Source organism: Manacus candei, unplaced genomic scaffold (genome assembly GCF_025592945.1).
Source record: "Manacus candei isolate 608988 ecotype Guabito, Panama unplaced genomic scaffold, ASM2559294v1 h1tg000003l, whole genome shotgun sequence".
NCBI lineage: Eukaryota > Metazoa > Chordata > Aves > Passeriformes > Pipridae > Manacus > Manacus candei.
In genome coordinates, this window is record NW_026138051.1 from 20513858 (window position 1) to 20541139 (window position 27282).

Genomic DNA, 27282 nt, shown 5'->3' on the forward strand with positions numbered 1-27282 from the left:
CTCATCTGTAATTGCTGCCTCATCAGTGGATGTGGAGAAAGCACATTGATCCCAGCTTAAAACGGAGTTACTGTCTTGCTTCAGCTTAACCAAGACCATAAAATAAGAGAGAAAAGTTCCACAGAAATGTTTTCCTATCTTTTCTCATTTCTAATCCTCCCTCTGGTCAAAAATCCATGTGTTACAGGCTGACTCTGGCTTGCTGCAGTAAATGAGGACCATAAGAACTTATTCTTCGAGAGGTCAGCTTAGAAAGAAGCTACTGAACTCAGGGGGATCAGCAAAGATCCTGGGGAGGCTGTAGCAGGTAAAAACCTCCTTAGAAATACTGACTACAAAGACCCAACACTACACTTTACACTACAATAATAAAAACAGCACATGGTGTGGCTGGACATGAGAGCAACCTCAGAAAAAGGCACGGGGGTTTGGTTTTGTGTAACAAAAATGCATAGGAAACAAAAACTGAGTCAGTTCTGCTACAAGGTGAGGGTCCATGCAGAGAGTCATTCACAGCTAAGAAAGGGTGTTGGGGGTTTTATCATTTTAAGATGAACTGGAATTTTTTTATCATTTTAAGATGACCTTGTACCAGCACTGAACACAGACAGATTGCATCCTCTCTCCTCTGGTTACAAACACTGCCCAACTCTCAGCATTATTTGGCCAGGATTTCTTCCAGCTTCAAACACCAGTGCTGGCAGGCAGCCACAAACCTTAAAACCACACGTGTTTCCACCAAAACCCGAGTTTACACGAGCTCCAGGAGCCTCCTGGTCAGCTCTGCATCATTCCAGCTGCACAGGGATATGTCCCAAACCCAACCTGCTCCCCCAGCACACCCTGTACTCACACTCAGCTGTAAATGGGGGTCTGCACCCTGTGGGGTCACCCCACCAGAGCCTGCTTCACCCAACAGTTCAGAGCTCCTCACTGGTGCTGAGCATTCCCGTCTGACACCTCCGTGGAGGCACCAAGATCCTGGTGGTGGTGAGACAGGTTCTCGTTGTGCTTCAGGTCCACAGCTGAGCCCCCAGCCCCAGGGGAGGTCCCATTGCTCAGCACAGGGGGTGCTGCCCCTCCATAGTCCTGAGGAGTGTTGGGCATGGGGGCTTTGGGAGCAGCATGTCCTGCTCTGGGGAAGGAGGAAGCTTCACCAGGCAAAGGACCGTCAAGGAAAGGAAGTTTCTACACAAATAAAAAGATGTTAAAAAAAATTAATAAAAGGTACTATTCACAGGTGTCAACAGTGTACAAAAAATCAGCTGTCAACACAAAAGCCCTGTGCCAGTGCCTCTTTTCCAGCACTGAAGTCCATGGGCACAGATCTTTACATGTTTGATACAAAGACCAGAGTTTAATTCGGAAAGCTGAAGTTTTCAGCATCCACATTAAACTGGCAAAGGACAGTGATAGCCTTCTCACTGGTATATTTTCAGATGTGTTTTTTAGTTTGTCTATGGGTGTTCTGGGTTTTTTTTAATACAAACAGCAAATCTACTGCTAGCAGAGCCTTGTCATTTAACCCCTCATTTTGCCCAGCTTACTGAAACAACTCTCCAGTGCCAATATTTAAACCCAGATACATTGGCCAAAGCCTTCATGGGATTTGAAATACTAAAGAAATATAAATAGCCTCACGTTTTCCAGTTCAGATGCATCGTCCTCCAGCTGCACCTTCTGGCTCATGCAGCTCAGCAGATGATCCAACACACACTGTTTTGGGTGCATCCCTTTGTCAAAGCGATTGTACATCCCACACCAAAACCTCAAGAACAGGGCAGGAAAAGGGAATTAGGAGGTCACTTGTGCCCTACTGCCAACATTCTGTTAAGAAAAGAATTTTCTTCAAGAATTCTTTTAAGAATTTTCAACAGCTTGTGGTAGGTAATTGATTGCAAAAAACCACCACAGCCTTGGATTATGAAATTCTGACTCAGTGGGCAAATTTTCATAAAGTTAAAAGACCTGACAGTAGGTATTAGAATAGGATGAAAATACACTTTTTTTTTTCTATAGCAGACTTACTGGAGACTTGGGCAGCTCGCCTTCAAGTCCTCTTTGCCCACCAGTAACCACATACAGCACTTAAAAACACATTTGCATCCCCCTCTCCCTCAGCAGGGACCAGACACAAAGCCAAACTCACCACCTCTTGTAACACTCTGGGCAAGCAACCAGAACACCCTTCTTGGGAAAAAAACCCTGACTGCATCATCCTGGGTGTGACTGGGCACCAAAATTCCTGCTTGAAAGACTTTCTTAATATATATTAAAAAGGAGAAAAAGAGGAACTTTCTCAAACAACTGTCTAGCCTATGACTTACATGTGACAGAGCAAGCAGTCAGGGGGTGTGTGGTTCTATCTTCATCTGAAGTTATGTTTTTCCTTGCCTTTCCTCACCCTCTTTCTCAACCCCAAAGAAAAAAATATTAAATTACAGCACCTGCACTTATTTAACCATTACCAGTGGACTGCTAATCTCAGTTTATGGGTAAGGAATGGAGGGGAAGGGTAAAACAAACCAAGCTGATCAGTGCAAATTTATTTTATTAAACCCGAATTATCAATCTACATCATAATGAAAGAAATCCCCCCTTCTTAAATGAGCAACTTACTGGAAACTGAAAGGCAGTGTGTTTGGTTGAAGTTCTTTGTAAGCTGTAAACCCTCTGTACAAAGGATTTCTCAATTCCTGCTTCCTCTGTAAGAGGAAAGGCCACAGAGAATGAGTCTTCTCGAAGATTCTGTCAAGTACAAATAACATCTAATCACTAAAAAAAAGAGGCAAGTGGATTAAGAACTCTTAACTGTTCAGAGGAGAATTAGATTAAGGAAGCTATGAATTATTTTTACACATTATCTGATTAATTACATAAACGCAAGATACATCCCTGAGGAACATATAATCCACCAGCCAATCCAGAAGGGCTTACTGTGGTCCAAATTAAAACATCTGTCTTCTGAGATATAATTTTTTAGCATCTCTCAAGACAATGCTACCCTTAACCAATCCAGAGTTATATTAAAACACACAAACACATCCAACCTGCCCCTTTCCTGACATTTCAAGTCACTTCTGGCTCTATCAACTACCAACTCACTTGAGATCCTCACGCTCCTTGTGGCAGGTCCCAAGGAAGTTGCCAAACTGGCAGGAGTAAACATGGTCATGGATTTCCAGAAGGAACCTCTCGTTGAACTCAAAGGAGCAGGGGAACTGCTGCATGAGCTGCCAGACACACTCCACAAACTGGGTGAACACGGGGGACACCTCCTTGGGGTCCCCATCCAAGTGGCCACACCTGGAGAGATGTAAACAGGGTTAAATCCTGTGTCACCCAACACAAAAAGAGCCCCCTAAACACTAAAATGGGAAGTCTTCTTCCAGTTCTTCAAGCTTATGGTTTGAACTCAGTAAAAGTCCTGAAAAACAGCAGCTGAGATCTTCCCTCAGGAGATAATTGCAAAAGAATGAATCAGAACCTTATTGATGGCACAGGCTGCCCAGGGCAGGGGGGGAGTCACCACCCCTGGAGTGGATGTGGCACTTGGGGACATGGGGGTGGGTTAATGGTTGGACTTTAGGATCTTGGAGGTCTTTTCCAACATTAATGATTCTGTGATTTTATGATTAGCACTCCTCAAATAATACAATTTTTCGGGTAGGAAAACACCCAGAATTCAGACAATGAATTCAAGCCTATAATTCTGCAAAGTAATAAAAAAACACTGATGAAATAACAGCCCTGGAAGATACTGGCTTTATGTCACCAACTCCAGTCTTTTCCAAATCTTCTCTCCCCTCACCTGTATTTTCCTTTACATTTTTCCTGGGAGCGCATAAACCTGAAGACACTGTATTGGTTTCCCAGTCAAGTCCCACCCAGTCACTCCACCCAAATAACCTGCTCCTCTTACCTGTGGGAGAACTTGTGGCCCATTGCAATCCACTCCTTTTCTATCAGAACCTGCAGTTTCAAAAGAGGGATTAAAAAAAAGAGCATTACTTTGGTTAAAAAAGAAAAGTGAAGCCTTTGATGCTAAAGCCTAAAAAGCTGCTGACTCTATAGTTACAAGTATATCCACAGAAATCAATGGGAACAGTAATTGTGATTTACAGATTATCCAGTTACCTGTGCAATGGCATTGTTGGAATGAGAACTTCAGCAAGTCTAGTACTATTTTGAGGGAGCTTCTATGTTCTTAAAGTCATAATATATAAGCACACCGAGCTAAAAGAATTAACAGCTTAATATTGCCCTATGTGCTATTTAACTCACCAAAATAAATCAGCAGCTGGAATTCAACAAATGTTTAACACACAAATAGGAATATAAGAAGTACAGCTGTGTATTGAGGAGCTCAGGAAGAGATCAGAACAACCAATTTCTATTTTAAATAGAATCCCTGTGCTAGCTATAGGAAAATAATAAGGAAGCAGTGTTTTCCTGAAAGATGTCTCAAAAGGAACCACATGACTGATGCTGCAGTCATTATTTCTTGCTGGATCATATCTAAAGATCAATTCCTGATCTCATCATGCAGAGGCTTAAAGAACAGAAGGCAGGAAAAACGCACAACAGAGTTTTTCAAAGACTTCATTTATATTGCTTATCAAATTTTTTCATTCCTCATTAATTCATTTATGAATAACCACTGTCAGGGGACTTGTGCCTATAAACTCTTGTCTCAAGGGACAGCCAAGGATGTATCTGTGTTAGTAATCGCTCCTGTTCCTAAGAAATTCATGTCTCTCAGTTCATGCAGAATTGTTCACAGCCAAAGCCCAGGCAGATGTTTCCTATGCTGATGTAATTTTAACTGTTAAAAAAACCTGTCGTATAATCCAGAAGCAAAAATAATAATAAAAGTAGCATGGAATGTAAGGAAACAGTCCTAGCATGGGAGAAGGCAAAATTTGCATTGTTGTGATTCCAGGGATTCTTATATGGATCTCTTTTGAGAAAGAGCAGCAGCTCTTCAGGTATTTAACAAGGGACGACTGGAAAGGCACATCCCAGACTGCACTGTATTCATGGAGGGATGGCTGCAAAAAAGAAGAAGCCCGCACTAGAAACAAACAGCCAAATTCACATGAAATGGCTTTTAAAAAGCTCTGAAATGAGGTAGATTTTACTGATATACAGGTTATACACTGCCTCGTGCTCGACAGTGAGTTCACCCAATTCGAAATCTCGGCAGATAAGAGACCTACATGACAAGCTCCTACAGCACTTTTTGGTGGATTGCAGCCAGAACTGCATCCTTTCCTCATCCATCTCTTGCTGAAACCTCTCATTAGTGGCTCTCATGTGGACATTCAAGGAAACAAAGATTCGGGAATTGTAAATCAACCCCTGCCTTTTGTGCCCACAGAGCAATTAAAGCTCATTACAGAATCAAAGCTCCTTTATATAGGTCACCTCCTGCTTGTGCCAGGAAAGGGCCTCAAACACTTAATTAGCGCCTGTTTACCTTTCCAATGCAGGAAGCACTTTTTAGTTTTGAATTTTTAAAATTCCAACATTGGTGTCCTTACCATGAAGCCTTTGAAGGTCCTGTAGAAGGGGTCCAAGAGGAGCCCAGCCAGGGAGCAGACCTGGGCTGTGCGATCCCACCCGTCGGAGCAGTGCACCAGGACACTGGCCTTCTCCTCCCTCACAGCCTGAGGAGACACCACACACAGCACTTCAGCACCTTTCCAGCTAGACTTCCGAAATAAATGCTACCCCTTCATCTATATTTACCTAAAACTCCAGAGGAATATTTGTCACTTCTCATCTGGACCACGGAAATGCACCAATGTCTGTGGGTTGAACATCAACCCACAGAAACCCCAACTAGAACGAAATGCTGCACCGTGTCTTGGCAGCAACAGACTGGCAAGAAACAGAGCCTGTGATCTCAAGTACTCAGTCTCCCGAAGGGCCAAGAATTCTCAGTCTCCTCCTCTGAGGAAAGATTTGGTGTATGGGTAAAGAATTGGACACATGGAGATCAGGAACTTCAAGACAAATTAGAAGAGCTGATCCCAACCTCCTCCCATATGGATCATCTTCTTCCCCTTGTACCAGTGGCAGGAAAACACAATAACATTTTCATGCTTGCTACATGGGAAAATTGTAAGAGACAATTACTCTCACGACTCTTGCAATGTTATTTCCTGCACACCCTTTACTCCTCCTAAAGAGCCCTAGTGACTTCTCTCCTTTTCCTGACCTGCAAAGCCATGAGCTCTGCAGAAATAAGGATTGTGTACAATAGTCAAAATTAGTGTCCACATCACATAAATCCAGCAAATAAACTGGTCAAAACAATCCTGCCATTAAAGCAGAGCAGGTAACTGAATAATGAGCCCAGGGTTATGAGTTGTTTGCACTACTGGACAGAACTGCTTCTATTTAATTTTATTCACATTCTGTGGTTTTACCTGTTTCAAATGAGTTCTAATAAAGCCTCAGAAACCACTTGCTGCAAAACAGCACACAGGACAACACCCCAACACTTTGTCACAGCAGTGTCTAGGAGAGAGCCCAGCTGGATGACCCACTTATGTCCTCCAAGTTGGTTTGGAGAGCTGAGGCCAACCTGGATAGCAGTGTTTTCCCACTGTCTCTCCACCTTCCCAAATGGACAACTACATGTTTTTTAATTCACCTGCAGGCTGGAGAGCAGTTTTACCTTGGCAAGGAAGACACCTGCATCCATGACAGCCTTGATGTGCCGTAACCAACCCGAGTTCTCCAGCCCAGTGAGGAAGTCGCTCATGGAGGGGGATTTCATTTCACACACTAAGAACAAACACAAAGGAATGAGCTGACACCCTGTGAACAGCATCTCCTGCACCTCCTCATTAGCTCTCCACAGCCTGGTATCCTAACAGCTACATTTTTAAAGTGTCAGCAGCAACATCCTGTCTAAAGGACACAGAAATTACTGGTTGAATACTTAAAATTCATAACTAAAAACTGCTGGTTTGTTTAAGAACTTCAGGCTCAGAAAATATCCTCCTCTGTTTTTCAATGGTAACTCATTCTTTTCTCAGCTCAGTTTTTTCCAACAAAGCGAGTGTTTAGCGATCTGTTACTTCACTATAAATCACCATCACACTCACATCTACAACCCTTCCCTCAGCATCACAGAGATTTGAAGACAGGAGAGTTCTCATTTACAGAGAGAGAAATAACATGTCTAACCTTGAAGGCAACTCAGACGCTGTAATGAAACCCAGCACAGAAAATACTGACAGTAATTAAGTTCACTAACAGTCCATAAGCACCAGAGAGTGCAGTTTTATCACTACTGAAGAATATGGGAGCAATCAAGTGTTTATTCTGCCTTCTCTTCCACCACAAAATAAATCTGCCAGGAACAGGGAATTGAGGACTCCTACTTGTGATCATCCCCCTCTTGATCCCCAATGGCTCAGGTAAGTATTTCTTCTGCTCTGCTTTGCTTTTTCCCCTAAGATAACAAGGAGCTTAATTACCTGAGGTTCTGCATTTTAATATACTTATGTATTAAAAAATGAATTTATGTATTAATCAAAAGAAATCAGAAATAAATGACAGGTAAGAACGAGGTACATATGAGATTCAAACCTTTGGAAGATCATGCCAAAAATGTATGTCAAATCAGAGATTAGAAATTTGAAACTGTATTTCAAATCAGATTCAATTCAGATAACACTGAAATACTCCCAACTCAATATATCAAACCCCAAAAAGTATTTCCTAAACAACCTCTGTTAGTTTTCTTTCAACACCTCATGAAGCAACCATGAGACTTAGTTGCAAAATGTAGTATTTCTAATGTAATAGCCTTTTCCTTTTAATTTGGCACATTAATTAAGGAATGCTGTTAGTGTTGGCTGCTGGTTTTGAACCACTACAAAACCAAGCACAAGAACAAATCAAATGTCAAGCAGGAAAGCATTTTAACCACAATGGTACTTTCAGCCACTTCCACAGAGCAAACAAAGCAAGACACTGACTCTGCTCCCAGCACAATGCTGTGCATGTAGGATTTGGATATTTTTTTGTCCAAAAGTGGCCAGGGGTAGCAAAGGCCAGTCCCTGGGCTGTACCCACCTTCCAGGAGTTTCTGCAGGCTGCTCCTCATCACATGAATGTTCTCTATGCCAATGAATTTGAAGCGGATGTTCTCATAGTTGTCCTCGTTCTCATAGCCCTTCCCAGCAGCTCGGTTGGCCATGGCATTCAACTGCCAAATCCAAGGGAATGGGAGAGAAAAGGAAGGGAAAATTACAACACTCTACAGAAAGAAATCAGCCTGTTTTGCAAGACATTCTTTCTTTTTAAAATCTCCCAGAAAATGGACTGAACAAAGCTGTTACTCAGCTGTACTTCCCCACCTCCCAGACATTAATTCCCTAAAATTACACCAGTGTCTCCAGTCCATTACTCATATGCAGAGGCTCATTAAGACCCTGTCTAGAATTTCCCCAATTTCTGCTGTCATCAAAGCAGGCAGAGAGACACTGAGCCTGCCCTAACTGTGCAGCTACCTAAGGAAATGCAGAGAGAAGCAAAGGAAAGCAAAACTAGGAAAGTCATTTTTCCCAGTAACATACATACATGGTGGGATAGAAATAGTAAGAGAATTCCAAAGCTTTTCACAGACATACATGCACAGATGAAATAAAGCCACCTGAGGGAAACATAGAAATATTCAAGTTGAGCAGGAAGAATACAGCAACCAACTGGAACTGCAGAAAAGTAGAAAAGAAGCCAGTTGCCCTAAAAATTAACCCAAACAGTTCAAGAGCTACAGGAAATCTTGAGTGGTGACAGAAAACAGAGCTCCACCTCCCCCCAGGTTACTCTGGGCAGAGGAGGGATTTGCCTCCATAGAGAGGAGGGAAGGAAAAGTCAGCTATGGTACAGACATGTTTAAGACTATCAAATAACTCCAGTGTTTCAGTTCTACCATCCAAAGTAAGGTATGTGGGGTTTGAAAGAGAAATGTCACCAATTATAAATTATCCCCTTTTCATCAAATATCTTAGAACAAAATTGCCATCAAGGATGGATTTCAGGGGAACATCTCTGACACTGGAAGCTGCCTGCACCAAAAAAATCTGCAGTGATTGCTATAAACATATACATCATTACAGAATAGGTGATCTCAGGAAATGTCGCAGTACAAAAAGGCAAAATAACACTGGAACAACAGGTGAAACATTCCCCATTTTCCCCAAAAGACTTTTCCCTTCTTGCCCTTGCCATAGTTTTAACTAAATATGCAGTGTCTATAAAATAACTGCAATATCTGAACAGTGAAGCAGGTTCTCAGAAAGCTCAATTTCAAAACAGTCAGTGCACTTTTAAATCTTTGCATTTAAATACTTGTGTGCTATGAAATTCCTTGTGTTCTAATTTCCTTACACCAACACTTCTAATCCATATGCTTACAAGAGAATCATTTGATTTGGTTCTTAAATTCAGTTCCTCGAGGTGACAGTCATTAGAGATTGAATTTTGCAAGTATTTTATCAATATCCTCTTAAATAAAACCCTCAGCTCTGAACTTCTGGCCCCAAACAGTGGCTATGGACCAGAAGAGCTGAAGTGTATTAAACTCCAAGCTGCACATCACTGGTGTTACTTTTAAAAGGCAAAAAAATGGAGGAATTGCTTTTCTCAGTTGTTATCAGATCCCACACAGCCGCACTTCCTGCCAGGTCTGCCAGTAAATATATAAATAATAGTGTATCTTTTTAATATTTATATATATTATAATTTTTATTTTAATATACAATATACAATTTATTACATATTATATAATAAATAGAACAATATAATTTATATTACACATATAAAATAATATACTTATATATATTTATTATATGAATAAAAAATATTATTTATCTGTATGTATAAATATATATATGTCAATTGCTTTTCTTAGTTGTTATCAGACCCCACACAGCCTCACTTCCTCCCAGGTCTGCCAATAAATACATTAAAAATATTTTATATTTTGTATATTTTTATACATATATATATATTATATATATAAAATATATATTATATATAATAAATATAATAATATAATTTATAGTGTAGAAATATAAATATATTTCTCCAAAATATATGTAATTATTATATAATAAAACATTTTATATAAATAAAATAAATATTTTATATAAACATATTTGTTATTTATAAATACATATTTATGTGTATATAAATAAAAAGTCCATATGGAGTCTTGTTTATTTTTATATATTCAAATAAATAAATAAATAGATAGATAAATAAGACTCCAGTGCCATGAAACTGCATTCTGAGGCTTCTTCCCAACTCAACACATGATGGACTCTCTGCAGGGATATGCCACAAACTTCAACCCAGGAGACTCCAGGAGTGCCAGATCCCAACAGCACTTAACTCTGCAGTAATATATCCTGAACCAGGTGACAACTCTGCAGTTATATATCCTGAACCAGGTGACCCTGCATCCCTGATCCCACACAGCCTAGAAAGCACTGGCAGAGTTGTTACCCTGGAATATTCTGAACTGGAAGAGAACCACAAGGATCATCAATGAGTAGAGTGACTCATACAGGGACTGACCCCACAGCCTCAGCATTAGCACCACACTCTAACCAACCGAGCTAATCTCAGTTGTGCCAGAGTAACCTGGAACCAGCTTTACTAATTCAGACATGAGGTACCGAAGCAGCCCAGAACCCCAGGAAGGTACCTTTGGCCTTGTGTCTACAACATACATGAAGGGGCTCCCGGGGTTGGCCTCTCGGATGGCCTGGAGCATCTGCTCGTCCTCCAGGCAGCGTGCGCTGAACCCGGCCAGGGGCTGACTGCAGCGGCACAGGGCAGCCTGCAACACACAAACACAGCTCACCCACAGCACCCCACACGGGATGAGCATTGACCCCACAGACATACAGGGTGAGCCCTGACCCCATAGCACCTCATACACACACATGGGGTGAGCACTGACCCCACACACACACACAAGGTGAGCACTGACCCCACAGCACCCCATACACACACATGGGGTGAGCACTGACCCCCCAGCATCTCATACACACACAGGGTGAGCACTGACCCTACAGCAACTCACACACACACAGGGTGAGCCCTGACCCCACAGCATCACACACACACAGAGGGTCACCCCTGATCCCACTGCACCTCTCACACACACAGGGGGTCAAACCTGATCCCACAGACCTACACACACACAGAGGGTCAAACCTGATCCCATAGACCTACACACACACAGAGGGTCACTCCGATCCCACAGCACCTCCCACCCACCCCAAACACCCACTGAATGGGTGTTAATTGTGTTCTCTTTCACTGAAAAACTGCTGCTAACTGGACCCACACAAACCTTACTGGGCTATTTCTCCAAGCGAGAGGTTTGGGAAACTTCATTAAGTAGAGAGGCCAAGAAACCTCACAGTGTGCTCTGCCTGATGATCAGGATCCCAAATGTTAGCAGTCCACAGAACCCCAGAATCCCAGAAGGGTTTGCTTGGAAGGGACCTCAAGACCACCTCATTCCACCCCCTAAGCAGTATGTTCCACCTTCCACTAGCCCAGGTTGCTCCAAGCCCTGTCCAACCTGGCCTTGGACACTTCCAGGGATCCAGGGGCAGCCACGGCCTCTCTGGGCAACCTATGCCAGGGCCTCCCCACCCTCACAGGGAAGGATTTATTCCCAATATCCCATCTAACCCTGCCCTCTGGCAGTTTAAAACCATTCCCCCTTGTCCTGTCACTATGTGCCCCTACAAAAAATCCCTCTCCCTCCTTTTCATAAGGCACTGGAAGGCCATAATTTCTCATGTTTTCTAGTTGGTTTCTATTTCCAAACCACTCTTTTCCACAGTTTTCCTTCTCAGTTGTTACTGTTCCACGCTCAGAAGTGCACTGAGTATGCTTTAAGTTGCCAGCACAACTCCATGCAGTGCCCAGGTCAAGGCACATTTCCTCAGGAAAACAACAATTTGGCTGTGACAGCATTTTCCTCACATCAGCATCTAAAACACTGCTGAGGCAGCAAAGTTAAAAAATTTACATTCTGGTCTTCAGTGGAAAAAAACAAAAAAATGAAACCTTCACTTATTGTGACCTAGTGGGGATTTATTTCAGGGTGGTTCCTCCTCTTCAATACTAATAAAATCTAGCTGAGTTAACATAGAACTTGGTAAAACATTATTGAATATAGCTAAACAGGAGATTTAAAAGCCCCACATCAGAAGGAATTGCTGAAAGTTGATTTAAATAAAAAGGAAGGTTGGAAAGTTTGGGCTTTTTGCAGAGCTCTGGATGCACCCCAAGTGTTTGTCTTCGGCTTATTCTGTGACTCAGAAAGAACTAATATTTAAAGCCATTAAGAGAAGCACAGTTCTCAAATGTCTCAAGTCTAATAATTATCTCATTATTTCCTGTCACTAGAAGGGAACTGGGCAAAAAGGGGAACCCTCGCTCTCACCCCAAGCCAGCACTAACATTGTTTTCCTTATACAAGTAAGAAAGCACCGGAATCCGCCCTCGGCTTCTGAACTTTGAACTTCCCATCACCACTGCCTTGGAGGCAGCTCGAGGCACCACGATTTCTGGAGGGTATGTGCTGCAAACCTGAGTGAGAAGAAAGAAAAAAAAAACAGATATTAGCACTGAGCAATTCAAAATCCATGAAAAATTCATCTTGAGCTCAGGACATTAAGATTTATTTAGGAAAATAACAGAGTAATAGGTTCAAAATAAAACAATGTGAAGGAAAGGATCAATTTTAAAAGTGAACCTAGAAAATGGACTGCACTGCACCCAGCACATATTAAAAGAAGTTCTTTAAATTCATAAATTTTATGAAAGTTTCCGATTTAGAATCACAGAATGGTTTGGGTTGGAAAGGACCTTAAAGATCATCTTGTCCCAACCCCCTGCCATGGGCAGGGACACCTCCCACTAGCCCAGGTTGCTCCAAGCCCCATCCAACCTGGCCTTAGACGCTTCCAGGGATGGGGCAGCCACAGCTTCTCTGGGCAACCTGTGCCAGGGCCTCCCCACCCTCACAGCCAAGAATTCTTTTTCACAAAAAGAGAAAGTAAGAACAACTATATTTTAAAAGTTCCCTCTAAATCTTATTCTGAAAAGGAGTTACCAGCAATCAGGAAGCACCCTCAGAGACCAGCTTTATCCTTCCTCCTCAAACCAGTACAGTCTCTCAGCATAGACTTCACAGATGAGCTCCTCCCCAAGCCTGGCTTTACATCAGGTTTGACAATTTAAACACACAGGCTGGAAACCCTGAGGAAATTCTAAAGCATTGGCACTTGAGAGTTACACTTGAGCAAGTACAGCCTCAGAGTGATTAATGATTTGAGCTGCTCACATTCAGGTGCCTTAATCAGCTACTGGAAACAGCATCTCTGCCATCACATCTCAATTCAGGCATCCAAACACATAGCCAGGTAAAATGAGCTGTCACTTCTGACAGCACAGGCTTGTATTTCTTCAACCCAAAGTGTAACAGCAAAGAAAGCTGCCCAGGGAAGAGAGTGGGGAGCAGGGGAAGGGATTCAGGACCGAATATGTTGGATTCTTCCTCAGAGTTGCCTGTTTTGGCTTTTTGACAGCCAGGTCTGACTGTTCCACATTAGAAGAAATAAAAAGGGAAATAATGTGTAACAGGATTTTGAACAAGCTTGCTGACAAATGCTGTTGTTTATTGTTGTTTAGATTCAAGATGGCCTTTCAAAGAAAATAACAGCAGCAGCCAGTTTGGACTGAAATGACAGAAAGGCTTTATAAAGCAGAAGATCCAACCAAGTAAGCAAAAGAAGGTCTGTTTTTCTCCTTCCCTCCCTAGTCCCTCTCCACTCTGCCTCACCCCCTACCAATCCAAACTGCTGCATTTATTTCTCTCCTACACATCTGTCCCTAGTCAGGTGGGACAGGCTTCAGAAATACCAAAAGCAGCTAAGGGTACTTCAGGCTTTTCCTAACAGATGGTTTGCCATTTCTCTATGTAGTGGTTTGGACTTTGTTTTCCCCCAGAGGCTAAGAAAAGTGGTAGACCCCAAGGGGTGGAAACCCCTGGAAGTTTTGGAGTTCTGTCCAATGGGCGCTCCTGCAAAAATGTCAACATCCCACAAGCTCACCGGAAGAGATGAGTTGTAGTTTGGTTGTTGAGGAGAGGTGGCCATGTTGTAGAGCCACGAGGAAGGGGCTCTGAGCCCCTTGGGCCCTCTGGGGCCTCCCAGCCCCTGGCTAGGGGCTGCGGGGACCTGGAACAGCATAAAGCTGGGCTAGGTGCCTGTAGTTATGCCGGGAGATGTTTTCTCCATGGGCGCAGAGCAGCAGCCGGCACTGGCCAGAGAAACGGTGGCAGAGAGCCAGAGATAAGACCTGAACTGAAGGAGCAGCAGAAGCAACATGCAGCACCAGAGAAAGGACTCCTGGAAGGAGAGCCGAGGAAAAGAGAGCCAGCAGCCTGAGAGACAGAGTTCTGGGGGTAAGACTGTACCAGCCCCCCAAACTCCTTTGAGACCTCCTGGAAGGAGGAAGATGATGGACTCTTACTTGAAAGAGCCTTGAAGTGCGACATGCACTGCAGAAAGGAGCTAGAGAGCTCCGAGAGGAATGCAGAGGGGGTGACCTTGGCTCCCCCCTCGCACTGCTGCCACGGTGGCAGCCTGAGAGACAGGGCACAGAGGCCCTGCAAGGAGCTGAGTCTCCTGGAGATACCAGACCGTCACGAAGACCCCCCTGTGTCTTCGTGATATGACGTGGTGATACGACCTTGTCTGGGGTTACGAAGCCCACGGAAGACCCCTCAGTTGTGAGGCGATGGGGCCGAGAGAGGTTGGATACCTCCCTCGTGAGTGCTGGCAGAAAGCCAGCTATCAGCTGCTGCATGCATGTGAAGAATACAGACTGCTGCCTCAGAAGATGCTGCTGTTCAGAGACTGGAAGGGATCTGTCCTTCTTTCCCTCCTGGACTTTTATTTGGAGGGGAGAAGAGATCTGATCCACTGTAAATACTATATGTCATGGTAGAGATAGTTGTGATCATGTGTATAATGTGATATGGTATTTATTTGTACAGTCATTGTAATATATTCCCTTTCCCCCACTTTGAGTCTGGTGTGTTTTGTCTGGAAAAACCCATCTCACATTAGGTTGAGATGTGGGAGGGGGAATGGAGCTAGGGGATTGGATTTTGGGGCTATCTCAAACCATGACACTCTAGCAGAACAATTCTCTGGTCCCTTGCCAGGGGGATCAAAGCAAACCAAGGTGACTCTGCAGCTCTTCTGTAGTATCATTATCTGCAACTTCCCATCAAGATGATGCTGCTTAAAAGCAAGAGAGCTCATTCCTCCCCAGAGGCAGCAGCAGAGTTGCTCTGTGTCATTAACAACAACAAGGAGATACTGCATTAAATGGCTACTTGGGGCAGGAATTACCTCGTAGTCCTTGTTAACATCCGTTATTTCCCAGTAGTCGTTTGGAATTCCCATGCGCTGGTAATCCAGTTTTAAATCAATTAGTTTCCACCCAATTTCCCGGTTCTCTTTAGACATTTTAGGATTGTAAGAGAAAGCATAAAGTTCTTCAGGTTTCACTGGGAAGAAGAAAGAAAAAAAATTAACTATTTAATAACTAAAGAGATGCAAAGACATACAGAGAGGCCAGAACTTCTGGAAATCAATCGTTCAGTGCTGCAGAGAAGAGTATTTGAGATATTTAAAACTTCTCAACCCCATATTTATAGGATTTTGGTCAGGGTAGTACCAAGTGCTGACAATTCCTCCTGAAATCCTCAGGAATTTCCAATACTCAGTTCCCACATGCAAGGAAATAGGCTTACAACATTTTGTTAGAATTAATTCTAAGTCTGAAGTGGTAATTTTTCCTGAACAAATGATTTCCTCCTAAATTCACTACAACAGGCACGTTAGATGGGATTTATGTCATAAACATTAACCCATAAATGACAACACATATTAAAAGATCTATTTTCTGTGGAGAGTTCACACAACAGCTCTTCCACACCTGAAAGTTCATCCTTCAACAACAAGTTCTAATCCTGAGAGTTGTCTGAAATGTTACTTTCAGCCCAACAAAGGCTTCGGGCTGGGTCTGACAAATGGCCATTTACCATCCCAACCTCCTTCCCTCTCTCCATAAAATGCAAATCCAGCCAATAACTCATTCAGCTAACTCCCAAGGCAGCAAGTGCTCCAGAGACAGAGGGAAACCTGTCAGGGGCTGATAAAGCAGGTAACCCCTAGCTGTCCATCACTCTGCCAAAAAACCATGAAGGGAACACACACTGACATTTTTTAAACCAAAAACAGAGCACTCAAAATCCTTAAGTAGAAGAAAAGAAAGAGTTACAGCATTTAGACAAACAACTACAAGAAACTGGTGTGCTCCCCTGCAGTGACACCTCCCAAGCTTCAAGGCACTACCTAAGTCTCTAATTTGCAAAACTCAAAGAACAGGGACAGCTTTTAAATGTAACACCAGAAACCTGCCAGATACAGCATAAGAGTTAGAACTGCAAAACTAAGAAAACGCCAAAGAGCACAAGGGGGATGCTGGGAATAGACACAAGCCTTAATATCAATTAAAAAAAAAAACTCGGCAAAACCCATTTCTCCTACAGGATTTCCAGCCCAGTCCTGTGAAGGGCAGCAAGAAGCTGCCTGGTGCCATCAATTCCCCTCCCTCAGACTAGTGACGTAATTTACAAATTGCAATTACAAATTACATCCTTGTAATAATAACACAACTCAGGTTCACTGAAGTAGCACCCCAAAAACAGAGGCAGAAGGCAGATAGGAACTCAGTGGAATGCTGTGCTGTAAGAAGAACAAGAAGCCTGAGGATTCAACTATGATGGAATAAAAAGCTGGAGCCAGAAGAAACCACAGGCTTTTGAGGATGTTTTGCTCACCCTCTTTCAGAGTGACTCCAAGTCAGGGCAGCCTGGGTGAAACACAGGGTGTCACAGCTGAGCAAACAGTGCAGAGCAGCTTAAACATGCTGCTGGAAACAAATCGAAGATGACAACGTTTAAGGCTTTATTTGTGGGATTCCCAGAGGTCAGCTGGAGAGGGCAGAACTGCACACAGAAAACAGCCAGGTCACATGAATGACTGACAGTGGCCAGGGATGGGATGTGACACTCGGTGTGAGTGACATGAGAAAAAAGCCTGGTACAGACTCAGTCAGGCAAATGAACCTTTCACAGGCCTCAAGAAGTTCCTTGCGGAACACCAGCTCATTCCCACTGCCACAGGATCATGGAACAGCCTGGATTGGAAGGGACCTTAAAGATCATCCCTTTCCACCCCCTGCCATGGGCAGGGACACCTTCCACTAGCCCAGCTTGCTCCAAGCCCCGTCCAACCTGACTTTGGACACTTCCACAGATGGGGCAGCCACAGCTTCTCTGGGCAACCTGTGCCAGGGCCTTCCCACCCTCACAGGGAAGAATTTCTTCCCAGTATCCCACCTAAACTGCTCTCTTTCATTCTCCCTTGTCCTGTCACTCTGGGTCCTTGTAAGTAGTCTATCTCCATCTTTCTTGTAGGCTTCAAAGACTGTGTTTAGTTAAGCAAATGTCTTGCTCTCTACTTCCTGAGCCCATCCTTTGTCTCTGGTGGGAGAAGCTGATTTCGACTCCACATCCTGCACTGAGAGCCCAAACCCAAGCTGGGGCAGACAGAGCTTCCCCAGGGCTCAGCCCAGCATTCCAGCTTAGAGAGCTCCAAGAATTCCCAGAAGAGACTCCCACTCCCAATACCTGGCTGTGAGAGCTTGAGCAGGGAGGTGAACACGTCATGGCAGTCCCGCTCCTGCCCCAGGACAAAGTGAGCCACGTGGAAGTTCTTGCAGTGGATAAGCAGGGGGTACCCAGCTGTGGTCAGGGGCAGCTTCTCCACACTTGCAATGTGGTGATGCAGGATCTGAAAAACAGGGAATAAACAACATTTTTCAGATAAGGCTGCGAGCAGCACAAGCAGAAATGAAGTTTCTGTAACACAATCAGCTACTTATGCTTCCTGCAGCTAACTAGCAGCAGAAAATGAGATTATTTGTGATTATTTATCAAACATAAACACACAGACTGCACCTAAAGGCCAGGTAACTAAAGCAGGACTGAAAAAACACAGATGCACAGAAATTACTTTCAGAGATTGACGTGCAGCTTGGTTTACCTGGTGCACTTTGCTTTCCCACTCTCATATGCAATATATTCTGTCATTCTCACTTTGCTTTAGAATCAATAAAATAGGCTCATTTCAGTGCTAATTCTGCACTTACAAAAGCTGTAAATTCAAGTTTGGTGGCTTGGTATATTGAGTTTGAGAGAGGAAATTACACAAGTTTTTTATATTCCTTGAACTGACACTAATTCCATGAGTGAACTCTATCAAGTCATGCCACCATTGTGCTCATTTCCTTCCAAACCAGCTGTTGGTATTAAAATGCTATAAAAGGTCATTGGAGCTGTGGAACTTCCAAACTTGTTTATTTTGGATATGAGAGCATGTAGTGACAGGACAAGGGGGAATGGCTTCCCACTGCCCTCTGGGCAGGATTAGATGGGATATTGGGAAGAAATTCTTGGCTGGGAGGGTGGTGAGGGCCTGGCACATGTTGCTCAGAGAAGCTGTGGCTGCCCCAGCCCTGGAAGTGTCCAAGGCCAGGTTGGAGCAACCTGGGCTAGTGGGAGGTGTCTCTGCCCATGGTAAGGGGGCAGGACTGGATGATCCTTCAAGTCCCTCCCAAACCAAATCAGCCTGTGACATAAAATAACTTTTATAGGTGTGTTTACACAGCCCCAGGCACCACAACATACCCATGTTTCCTTCCTGACTTCAGCAGAAGCCTCCACGTAGATCAGGTGCGTGGCTGTCAGGTACAATGTCCCATTGGCCACCTTCCTGTTCGCGTAGCGATCCAGCAACTTCACGTTCTCGACCTGCAACATAGAAAGAGGATGAAAAAACTACAGAATCCCAGAATCATTGAGGTTGGGAAAGTCCTCCAAGACCATCGAGTCCAAGCTGTGCCCAATCCCCACCTTGTCACCCAGTCCAGAGCACTGAGTGCTATATCCAGTCCCTCCTCGGACACCTCCAGGGGTGGGGACTCCACCACATCCTGGGCAGTTCCAATGCCTGACAGCCCTTGCCGTGGAAAAATTCCTCCTGATGTCCAACTTTGATGGAGGAATTATCTAAACACCTGTTGAACTCCAGTCATTCAGCTTCCAATAAGCAACTCATGAAGCAATACAGGAAAATACATGAATTTAAGTCTGCCCTACAACACCAGCTCAGCTTTATGCTATTATTTCTCCATGAATTAAAGCCAGAAAGGTTAAGCAAACAGCCAAGGTTCAGCACCAGTGTGAGTAACAGGCCGACCGGATGTGTAGCCAAGATGATTCCAGTTTGTTACCAGACAAGGCTGACAAATAACAAGACAAAGAACTGCAAAGAAAAACTTGTCTGTGTTCAGAGTAATCAAAGTGTTGCTCTGAAAGGAACAGCCTTCTCCAGTCTGACTTCCAACTGCTCCGTGCCTGTAAAAAAACATTAGGAGCTACTTCTTGTACCTCACTTCCTGGCCTGTAAGTGCATTTCATAAAGCACATCAAGCTAATTAATAAAAAGCAGCTTTAAAAAGTATCAGCACAGACATAATAAAATAGTTGACAGTATTTCATTGATTTCCTCCTGGCCTATTTGCCTCTTCATGAAGGTAGATGGAAATTTTCTTTCACCATTAAGCACAAATAATGGGGAAAAATAATTGGATGGATAACAAAAACAAGCTTTTTAACAGTATATGATAGATTAGCTTTGGGTATTGAATGTGTGAGTTTTCTTACATTGTCTGAGATAAGCCATGGAAAATGTCAGCAAAGAAACTTGTAGAACAGAGGTAGAGGCTGAATGATTTCTTAGCATGTCATATTTTTCAGCAAATATAACTATTATAGATAATATTTCCCTTTTTCAGGGCACTAGACACAAGCAGGACCAGCAAAGCAACACAGGGAACAGGGGAAAGAGCATCCCCAAAGCAATACCCTAGAGAATAAACCAAAATATAACAATATAACAACCTCCATGGCAGCAAAAGGTAAAATTAAATTACCAACCGCTGCCTCAAGTAAATGCAATTTATTTTTAGCCGCCTGAACACAGCACTACCGGAGCTCCTGTTTCACTGAATTTGACGGGGAAAAAAAGGACATTTGATTCACTCTTTGCGACTGAGGGGGGGGTGGATACAAAGGAAATTTTCAGGGATTGCCGCCAAAACACTTTGTGTCACCCCCTGCAAACCCGCTTCCCAACACGGCGGCGGAGCCACCAGCACCTTCACACCGCGGCTTTAAACCCGCCGCGCTCAGACCTGAGGGCGCGCAGGGGGTGTTGCCCCGACGGGGATCAAACACGGCGCGTGCAGCCAAATAAATCCCGCCGTTAAATGGAATAAGCTCAGTGAGGGTTACCTTTGGGGTGCTGATGTGCTCCATGGCCGCCTGGCCCCGCCGGCCTGACGGGCCGCCCCGCCGCCATGAGGGACCGCCCGCCCCGCCCCGCCCCGCCCCGCCCAGGGCTCGCGAGAGCCGCGCGGCGCCGCCGCCGCCATATTGGGTGAGGGTATCGCTGAGGGCACAGCCCGCCGGGAACGGCCCGGGATTCCTCTCCTGGAATCCCCGGGATGCCCTTCCCGAGGAATATGTGAGGGAAAAGCCCCTTTTCCCTCTCAAAATGTACGGCCAACAGTGTTGCCCTCAATGGGCTAATAGCCCTCCCCACTGGTGTAAGGGATCAGAGGTGCATTTCACATTAATGCTCGGCACACTCAGCAGAGCTAATAATACCTGTTTGTCAGGTTTTCCCTGTATTTTAATTTCAGAGCACGGCGCTGCCTCTCACGGATACCTAGCCTTGATCCCGAAGAACTGCTTTAATTCAAGTGCTTGCAATGAGTGTTAATGTCCCACACAGCGGGGGGGGCAGCTGCTTCCCCAGGTGTTCTTTCCAACCTAAGTCCCAATTTCCTGAGAAATTCCCTTCAGCAGGGTGATCTTGTGTGGAGTCTGAGAATTTACAGGTTTTAATTATTACATAATGAGAATCACAGACTGGTTTGGGTTGAAAAGGGGCCTTAAAGCACATATAATTCCAACCCCTGTCACAGGCAGGGACACCTTCCATGGGTGTTTTTCCAATTGGGGATATTGGTGTGATGAGCCAGTGAAGTGTTTTTATGGATCCCAGCAAGAAAAGACTTGAACTCCATAAGGTGTTGATTAAAACACTTTATTAGAGATAAGAAATCTTTGTTCGCGAAGCCTAGCCATGATTAGAGATAACAAGAAAAGGGAAAAGGGGATACCCTGCCATTCCTTCCCTGGTGGGAATCTCAAGCTGTGTAGGATCAAATGGACCCCAGCCAGGGAACACTGCACAGATCTGGCTTCATCCTTTCATCTGTACCCTCAGAATTAACCAAATCTGAAATTCCTACCCCTCATACAAACATTCCATACTTGTACAAACCCACACTGTTTGTACTTCCAGGGAAGAGGAGACACATGGGGTGTAAATCCTGGGTGTGGAGCAGCACAGACTCCTCCTCTGCTATTAGTGAGGGCAGAATTTATTAATTACAGCTTTGCATTTGTGCTCCACATAATCCAAAATCGGTTTTCCCCCCATTAGCCTCTCCTGGGGTTTGCAGAAGGATGAGGATACTTTAGAAGGTTACTAATAAACAGAGTGGGTATGGTTGAAGGGACTCCACAATACTCCACGATGTGGGTGTATAATATCAACTCTTCTTCCTCCTCTTCCCAAAGGAAATGGCACACACAGAAGGCAAAAATAAAAAAAAATGAGGGAAGAAATAAGCACGTGGAGATTAAAAGAGCTGGAGTAACAGCTGCATTGCCCAGCCAGGCACTATCACCCTCACAGCTTATTCCCAAACTAATCATTATGCCACAGGGATCAGTTTGAGCAGCAATCCCAAGGAATAAAGAGAGCTGACTTCTTCCAGGGAGCTTTGCCCCAATAATAGATGTATTGTCCACATCTCTCTGCAATCTGCATTTACTGAGCCTGAGGAGTTGAGGCAAAGGGAGGTGTCAGAAGAAAATAAATGGAGAATGAGGCCACAGAGTTGAGCTCAGCAAATACATTTTGAGTGTATTTGAGGAGGAAGGTGAACTCATAAAAAAGGACCTTATAACCACCCAGGTCAGTGATGAATGGGGCTGATTTTGTTGGATGTATGACAGAACTGACACAGAGCAGGACTTGTACCAGGCCACCAAGGCCATGTCCCAGGCTTGACTGAACTTGTGAGTACAGCTCACAGCACCTTCAGACTACACATTTTTGCTGCATTTTAAGTCACATTTATTATAGAATTTCTCCTATACTACAGGAATATGTAACTCTTTTGATCTTGCTCTGAGTTCCTTACACTGACATTGATTCTGCCATTCACCCAGTGCCCACCCTCAGGCTGGACAGGTTTTGTATGGAGAGAAGAGGAGCTTTCTGAATTTTTTTTCAATCTGCAGAGCAGTTTGAAGAGCAATTTCTGTAATGTCATTTTTATTAGTCACTCACCCTTTAGGAAGTGTTTAACAGGCAGATAAAATCTAACATAATAAATCTCTATCAACAAAACAGTCAAATCTTGTGTGATGCGGATGAAAATTACATTTTTGGGAATATATTTGAGAAAAGAACAATTTATTGTGTACGTTTACTGTGAGAAGGATGGGAGGGGCATTACCAGACACCCACACTGCAAGCTCCTGAAATACAAGTACCAAAGGGGCTGTTGGAAAAGGAGTCTTGTTTACAAGTCTTATCAAGAGAATGGTGCCAAAAATACACTGAGATAATAAGTTTAGATACAATTCAGTGCACACAGACCCGCCCAGAGCCCAGATCCTGTCATTTTGGGAGCAGGCAGCACAAGGAATGTCATGACCAAGTCCATCAGTGTGCTGATGCCAAGGCCAGCTGAAACACCAGGCAGGAATTTGGCCTTCAGAGTTTGTTTTTCTCACTTTAGTGGTACTCAAGAAATAGCTGTGTCAAGAAAGAGCCTCAGGGAGAACACATTTTGCCCATATATTAGAATTTTGACTGTCACAAATACAGTCTGAAGTATCTTCTCAGAGAAGAAAAATTTACAAGTAGCTTCATTCGGGGAATATGAGGCTGCTGAGAAGAATGAAAGCAGAGCTGGTCATGGGCTCCTGCAAACCTTAACCCTTGGAATTGTCCTGATTCTCAAGGGCCCTTCACTGGAAATTTTTAAGTGAATTTTGATATCATGAGGTGGTATCAGAGTCTTTATGTGAGGAGCTGCAGCATCACTATGTAACCTGGGCTAGTGGAAGGTGTCCCTGCCCATGGCAGGGGCTGAAACTGGATGATCTTTAAGGTCCCTCCCAACCCAAACCAGTCTGGGACTCTGGGATTCTATTTACAGCCTCTGCTAATAGACCCAAAATGATTCAACTGATGAGTTTCCCTGAAGGTTTTGAAAGTAGCTCATAGAAAAAAATTTGTACCATTTCTTACCCCTTTTTCTGCTGACAGTGATGGTCCCCTCAGTGCTACCAGTGTGGGTCAGGTGGTTCCTAAAGCCTCATTGCTCCGGTTGTACTGCAGTTGAGTCTTCCATGTCCTGGGACATCCAGAGATCTGATGGACAAAACACAGTTAGTTCATCTCTTGTACCACTGAAGGAGTCACAGCACTGAGCTGCCCCCGAGCTGATCCTGCTGCAGTAATTCCAAACTCCTGATCCTGATCTCCCTTCCAAAAGTTTTACAACACCAAGAGGTTGTGATTGTACCAGACACCAACAGTTTGCATGAAGGGACCATCCCTCTCCTCCTCTAAATTCAATACAATCAGATGGAGCAACCAGGTGTCCTGGATATTTTTAGATTCCCTGGTTGTGTTGCTTTGCTGTAGATTAATAACCTGCTGCTCATGCTGTGCTGGGACTGTGGGACAGCCCCCCCCACCTGTTCAGAGTCAGAAGGGGTTTATTATTTAAAGCATCACTCACAGAAATGGAAAATCACTGTGAAGGAAGGAAAGGTTTGGGAGAGTGTTTTTTTTTCCTTTGCAGTTGCTGTGGCTGGATGTTTTTAGTGGAAAGAAAATAAAATGTCATCATAACAAATCTGGTGAAATCACCTGACACTTGTGTCCACTTCCAGCAGAGTTTAAGAAGGGAACTGAAGAACACACAGTTTCATTGTTGCTCTTGGAAGTGAACCGAATGCATGAACAAAGAGCTCAGACAGGGAAGTTTCTTCTCTTTTCCAGTGAATAGCCAGGAGCAGGTTGTGATGATTCTCATGTTCAGAATTATTCTACAAGATTCTTTGTGTTTATTGCCTTGCAATTCAAGCTGCACTTCTTGTTTTTAAAAATCTTATAATTAAGTGGCCTGGTTTGTACCCCTAGAATTAAAACAGTCTCCCTGAACATCACAAGCCATGCTCATATAAATTTTACTTGCTGCCTAAACTTGAGAAAACAGACGTAAATCTGACTTTCACAAAGAGATGAGTTGCTGAGAAGTCCCTGGCATGAACATTCATGGAATGAGACTGTGAGGGAAGGCTGAGCAAGGCGAAAGCAAATGTGTTTACAGTCTCCAACAAACCTCTGTAGATCAGGTTTTGCAGTGTGTGTCTGTCACTGCTGGGGGAGAACAAAGCCTTCAAACCTCCCAGAGCCTGTCCCTAAGGACACAGAGCTGTTCTCCCTCACCCTGCTGGCAAGTGGGAAAGTTGTTTCCTGGAACTTTTTTTTACCAGCTGTCATTGCACCTTGGGCTCCCAGTTGGATTAAAGCTCTGCATGGATGAATGAGTTGATGACTGAGAGCTGGGAATGATTGTCTTCCCCCTGGCATTGTCTTCTGCCTGACTCTAACACCTCAAAAAGATAAGAGATCATGTGGAATTAGCTCCAGAGCAGGGCAGGTGCTCTGTAAGGATCCGATATTCCTCTGGTGTAAGACGTGATCTGCAATCCACCAGTGATCCAGTGCATTCCAGAGCCTGAATAGAATTTTCTCTGCAATCCGAACATGTTCCAGGGTCTTAAACTCTTTGTTGCAGCACACAAAGCTCTGACCCAGTCAAGCCTTGTTAGCAGTGGCAAATTTATTCCTAACTGCTTTTCTCTGATGCAATGGAGTTGTTCCTTTTTTGAGACAGGCCTCAATCCTTGCCTCTCAGCAAGCTATTGAAACCTATCTGAGGGAATTCGGATGTGGGGTTAGGGAAGCTATTGAAAAATGCCAAGAACTGTATAATACAGGAAGGAGAGCAGGGATGGTACTGAAATGCAGAACGGTATTTGGATGTCACAGCATCTGGAGAGCTGAGATGGTGTTTGGCAAGTGACAGAGAGGGATATAATTCAGGACTGGAGCCAGACTCCAGCTTTCCTTGGCTGCAGAGAGAATCTCCTCTGGGCTTTTCCCCCGACATACTCAGAAAGTTGTTTTTTCCCATTTGTACTGAAGTTCAGACTTCAGGATCTCTGCCTGCACTGTGTGTGCACAGTATTTTAGTGGGAAAATCAGCTCGACCTTTTCCTGAGGCCCAGCTTTCATTCATAGGTAAACAGAGGGGCTTCTGGAGAGAGCTTCTTGTTAGGCAGCAAATTAATGAGGGATGTCCCTAGGGCTTGCAGGGGAAAAAAATCCTTTAGGATCCCTCTATGCTGTCTCTCCTAAAGCCTCCTTCTCTATGTTGTGCTAATCTGTGGGTTTGACTCTATTGTTTAATTACAGTTCTAATCATTTTATTCATGCTTCATTTCCCACTGTAAATAAAAGGAATTTTAGGCTGCACTTTGCTTTTTTCTTACGAGAGGCTGAGTAAATTTGCCCTTTTTTAAAAAAGTGACCGATTATTTCATTGTGAAATTGTGCTCATCTTGACAACATGGCTGGGCTGAGTCATCCCACTGTGAGGGGGAGCAGCCCAGGGAACACAGAGGGAAAACTACAGGTTGTTTGTCACCAGCAGTGTGGGGAGATCTTAAACTCTGAGTGACAGCAAATGGCAGCAGGATGACTTGGTACTTCCACACTCAAATCCAACATAGTCTGGTGAAATCCTTGGTGGGTTTATCTATAGGGACAGTAGCAAATTTCAAAGGAAGGCAGACTAAATGTGGATGTTTATTCTAAGGACAGCCCACTCCTACCTGCTTCCAGAGGGGCTCCCTGACTTCCCAAAGGCAGTTGCCCACAAGCCACATTTGCCTGTTCCAGCGTGCAGTGGTTCTGAGTTGCAGTGTGCTTTGTTAGGTTTCATTTCCAAGGAATATCATCATCCCAGAACTTCCATCTCATCTCTGTCCACTGCTGACAGGGTCAAAATGGCTTTACGAAATAAGCTGGAAAAAAATATTGGAGAAGAGTGAAGGGGCAGAGAGGGAAATAACAATCTTACCAATAGTGTTTTCCCCAGGCCTTCGCATTCCAATGGCTCTACTACTCTCTCCATTCCCTGCTGTTTTTTACCCAGATCTGCCTGAGAATGTGCAAACACCAGAACCAGCTCTGTACAGTCATCCAGCACCGGAAGACCCATCCGTGTTCATCCAACCATCCATCCATCCATCCATCCATCCCAGTTACCACCACACTGGTTCATGTGGTCTTGTTCCAATATCCCAGCCCCATGTGGATAGATTGGCTGGTTTTATTCCCAAGCACCCTGCACCCACAGGATCTTCATGTGGGGCTGCTGCAGGGAACAGTCTTTTCAAAGCCACCTCTTTAACTGAGGTGTCACAAGGTTGTTTTAGCTGGAGAGCAATGGAAATGCCATGGGGAATGGTGGATCCCATTCAGTTCTTCCTGCTGAGCTGATGCTGTGCAATGCCAAAGCCCTGCCCAGCACCCACTGGAACATCTGTTACAGCAGGAACGTGGGCAGATGAAGCAGGAATATTTCTACGGTGAACTGGAGAAAGAATATGTGCTTGTCTGATAAAGTACTCCAAGGAACCTCTAAAAGCAAACTTGACAGAGGGCACTTTGTCCAGCAGCTCTTTGCACTCTCAGCTACCAAGAAGGGGTGACAAAAAGTCCGCAGTGTGAAGAAGCACAGGCCTCTTTCATGCCCTTGGACAAAAACCAATGGAAGGGGAGAACCCAGCTGGCTTCCGCT

The 27282-nt window shown here is 44.1% G+C and overlaps 1 protein-coding gene across 1 annotated transcript; it reads right to left on the reverse strand.

The window, feature by feature from the left end:
* Nucleotides 1-927: 927 nt before the first annotated feature.
* On the reverse strand, nt 928-20629 carry MTMR8 (myotubularin related protein 8). The gene is made up of 14 exons (XM_051790994.1): nt 20549-20629; nt 18881-19003; nt 17822-17984; nt 15474-15631; nt 12511-12639; nt 10733-10867; nt 8095-8227; nt 6686-6795; nt 5544-5669; nt 3923-3972; nt 3106-3306; nt 2620-2748; nt 1642-1768; nt 928-1188 (listed from the first exon to the last, which is right to left on the reverse strand). The coding sequence occupies exons 1-14, from the start codon at nt 20570-20572 to the stop codon at nt 931-933; spliced, it is 1866 nt and encodes a 621-aa protein (XP_051646954.1). The 5' UTR covers nt 20573-20629; the 3' UTR covers nt 928-930.
* Between the last annotated feature and the right edge of the window lie 6653 nt (nt 20630-27282).

Bases quoted from the DNA above. Each gene is read 5' to 3' on its own strand.
- MTMR8 (XM_051790994.1), bottom strand. From the start codon at position 20,572: ATGGAGCACATCAGCACCCCAAAG. The intron at 10,868-12,510 runs GTTAGTGCTGGC...TGTGTGTTGCAG, and splicing joins ACTTGTATAAGGAAAACAAT to GCTGCCCTGTGCCGCTGCAG. The intron at 3,973-5,543 runs GTAAGGACACCA...TTGAAACTGCAG, and splicing joins GGACCTTCAAAGGCTTCATG to GTTCTGATAGAAAAGGAGTG.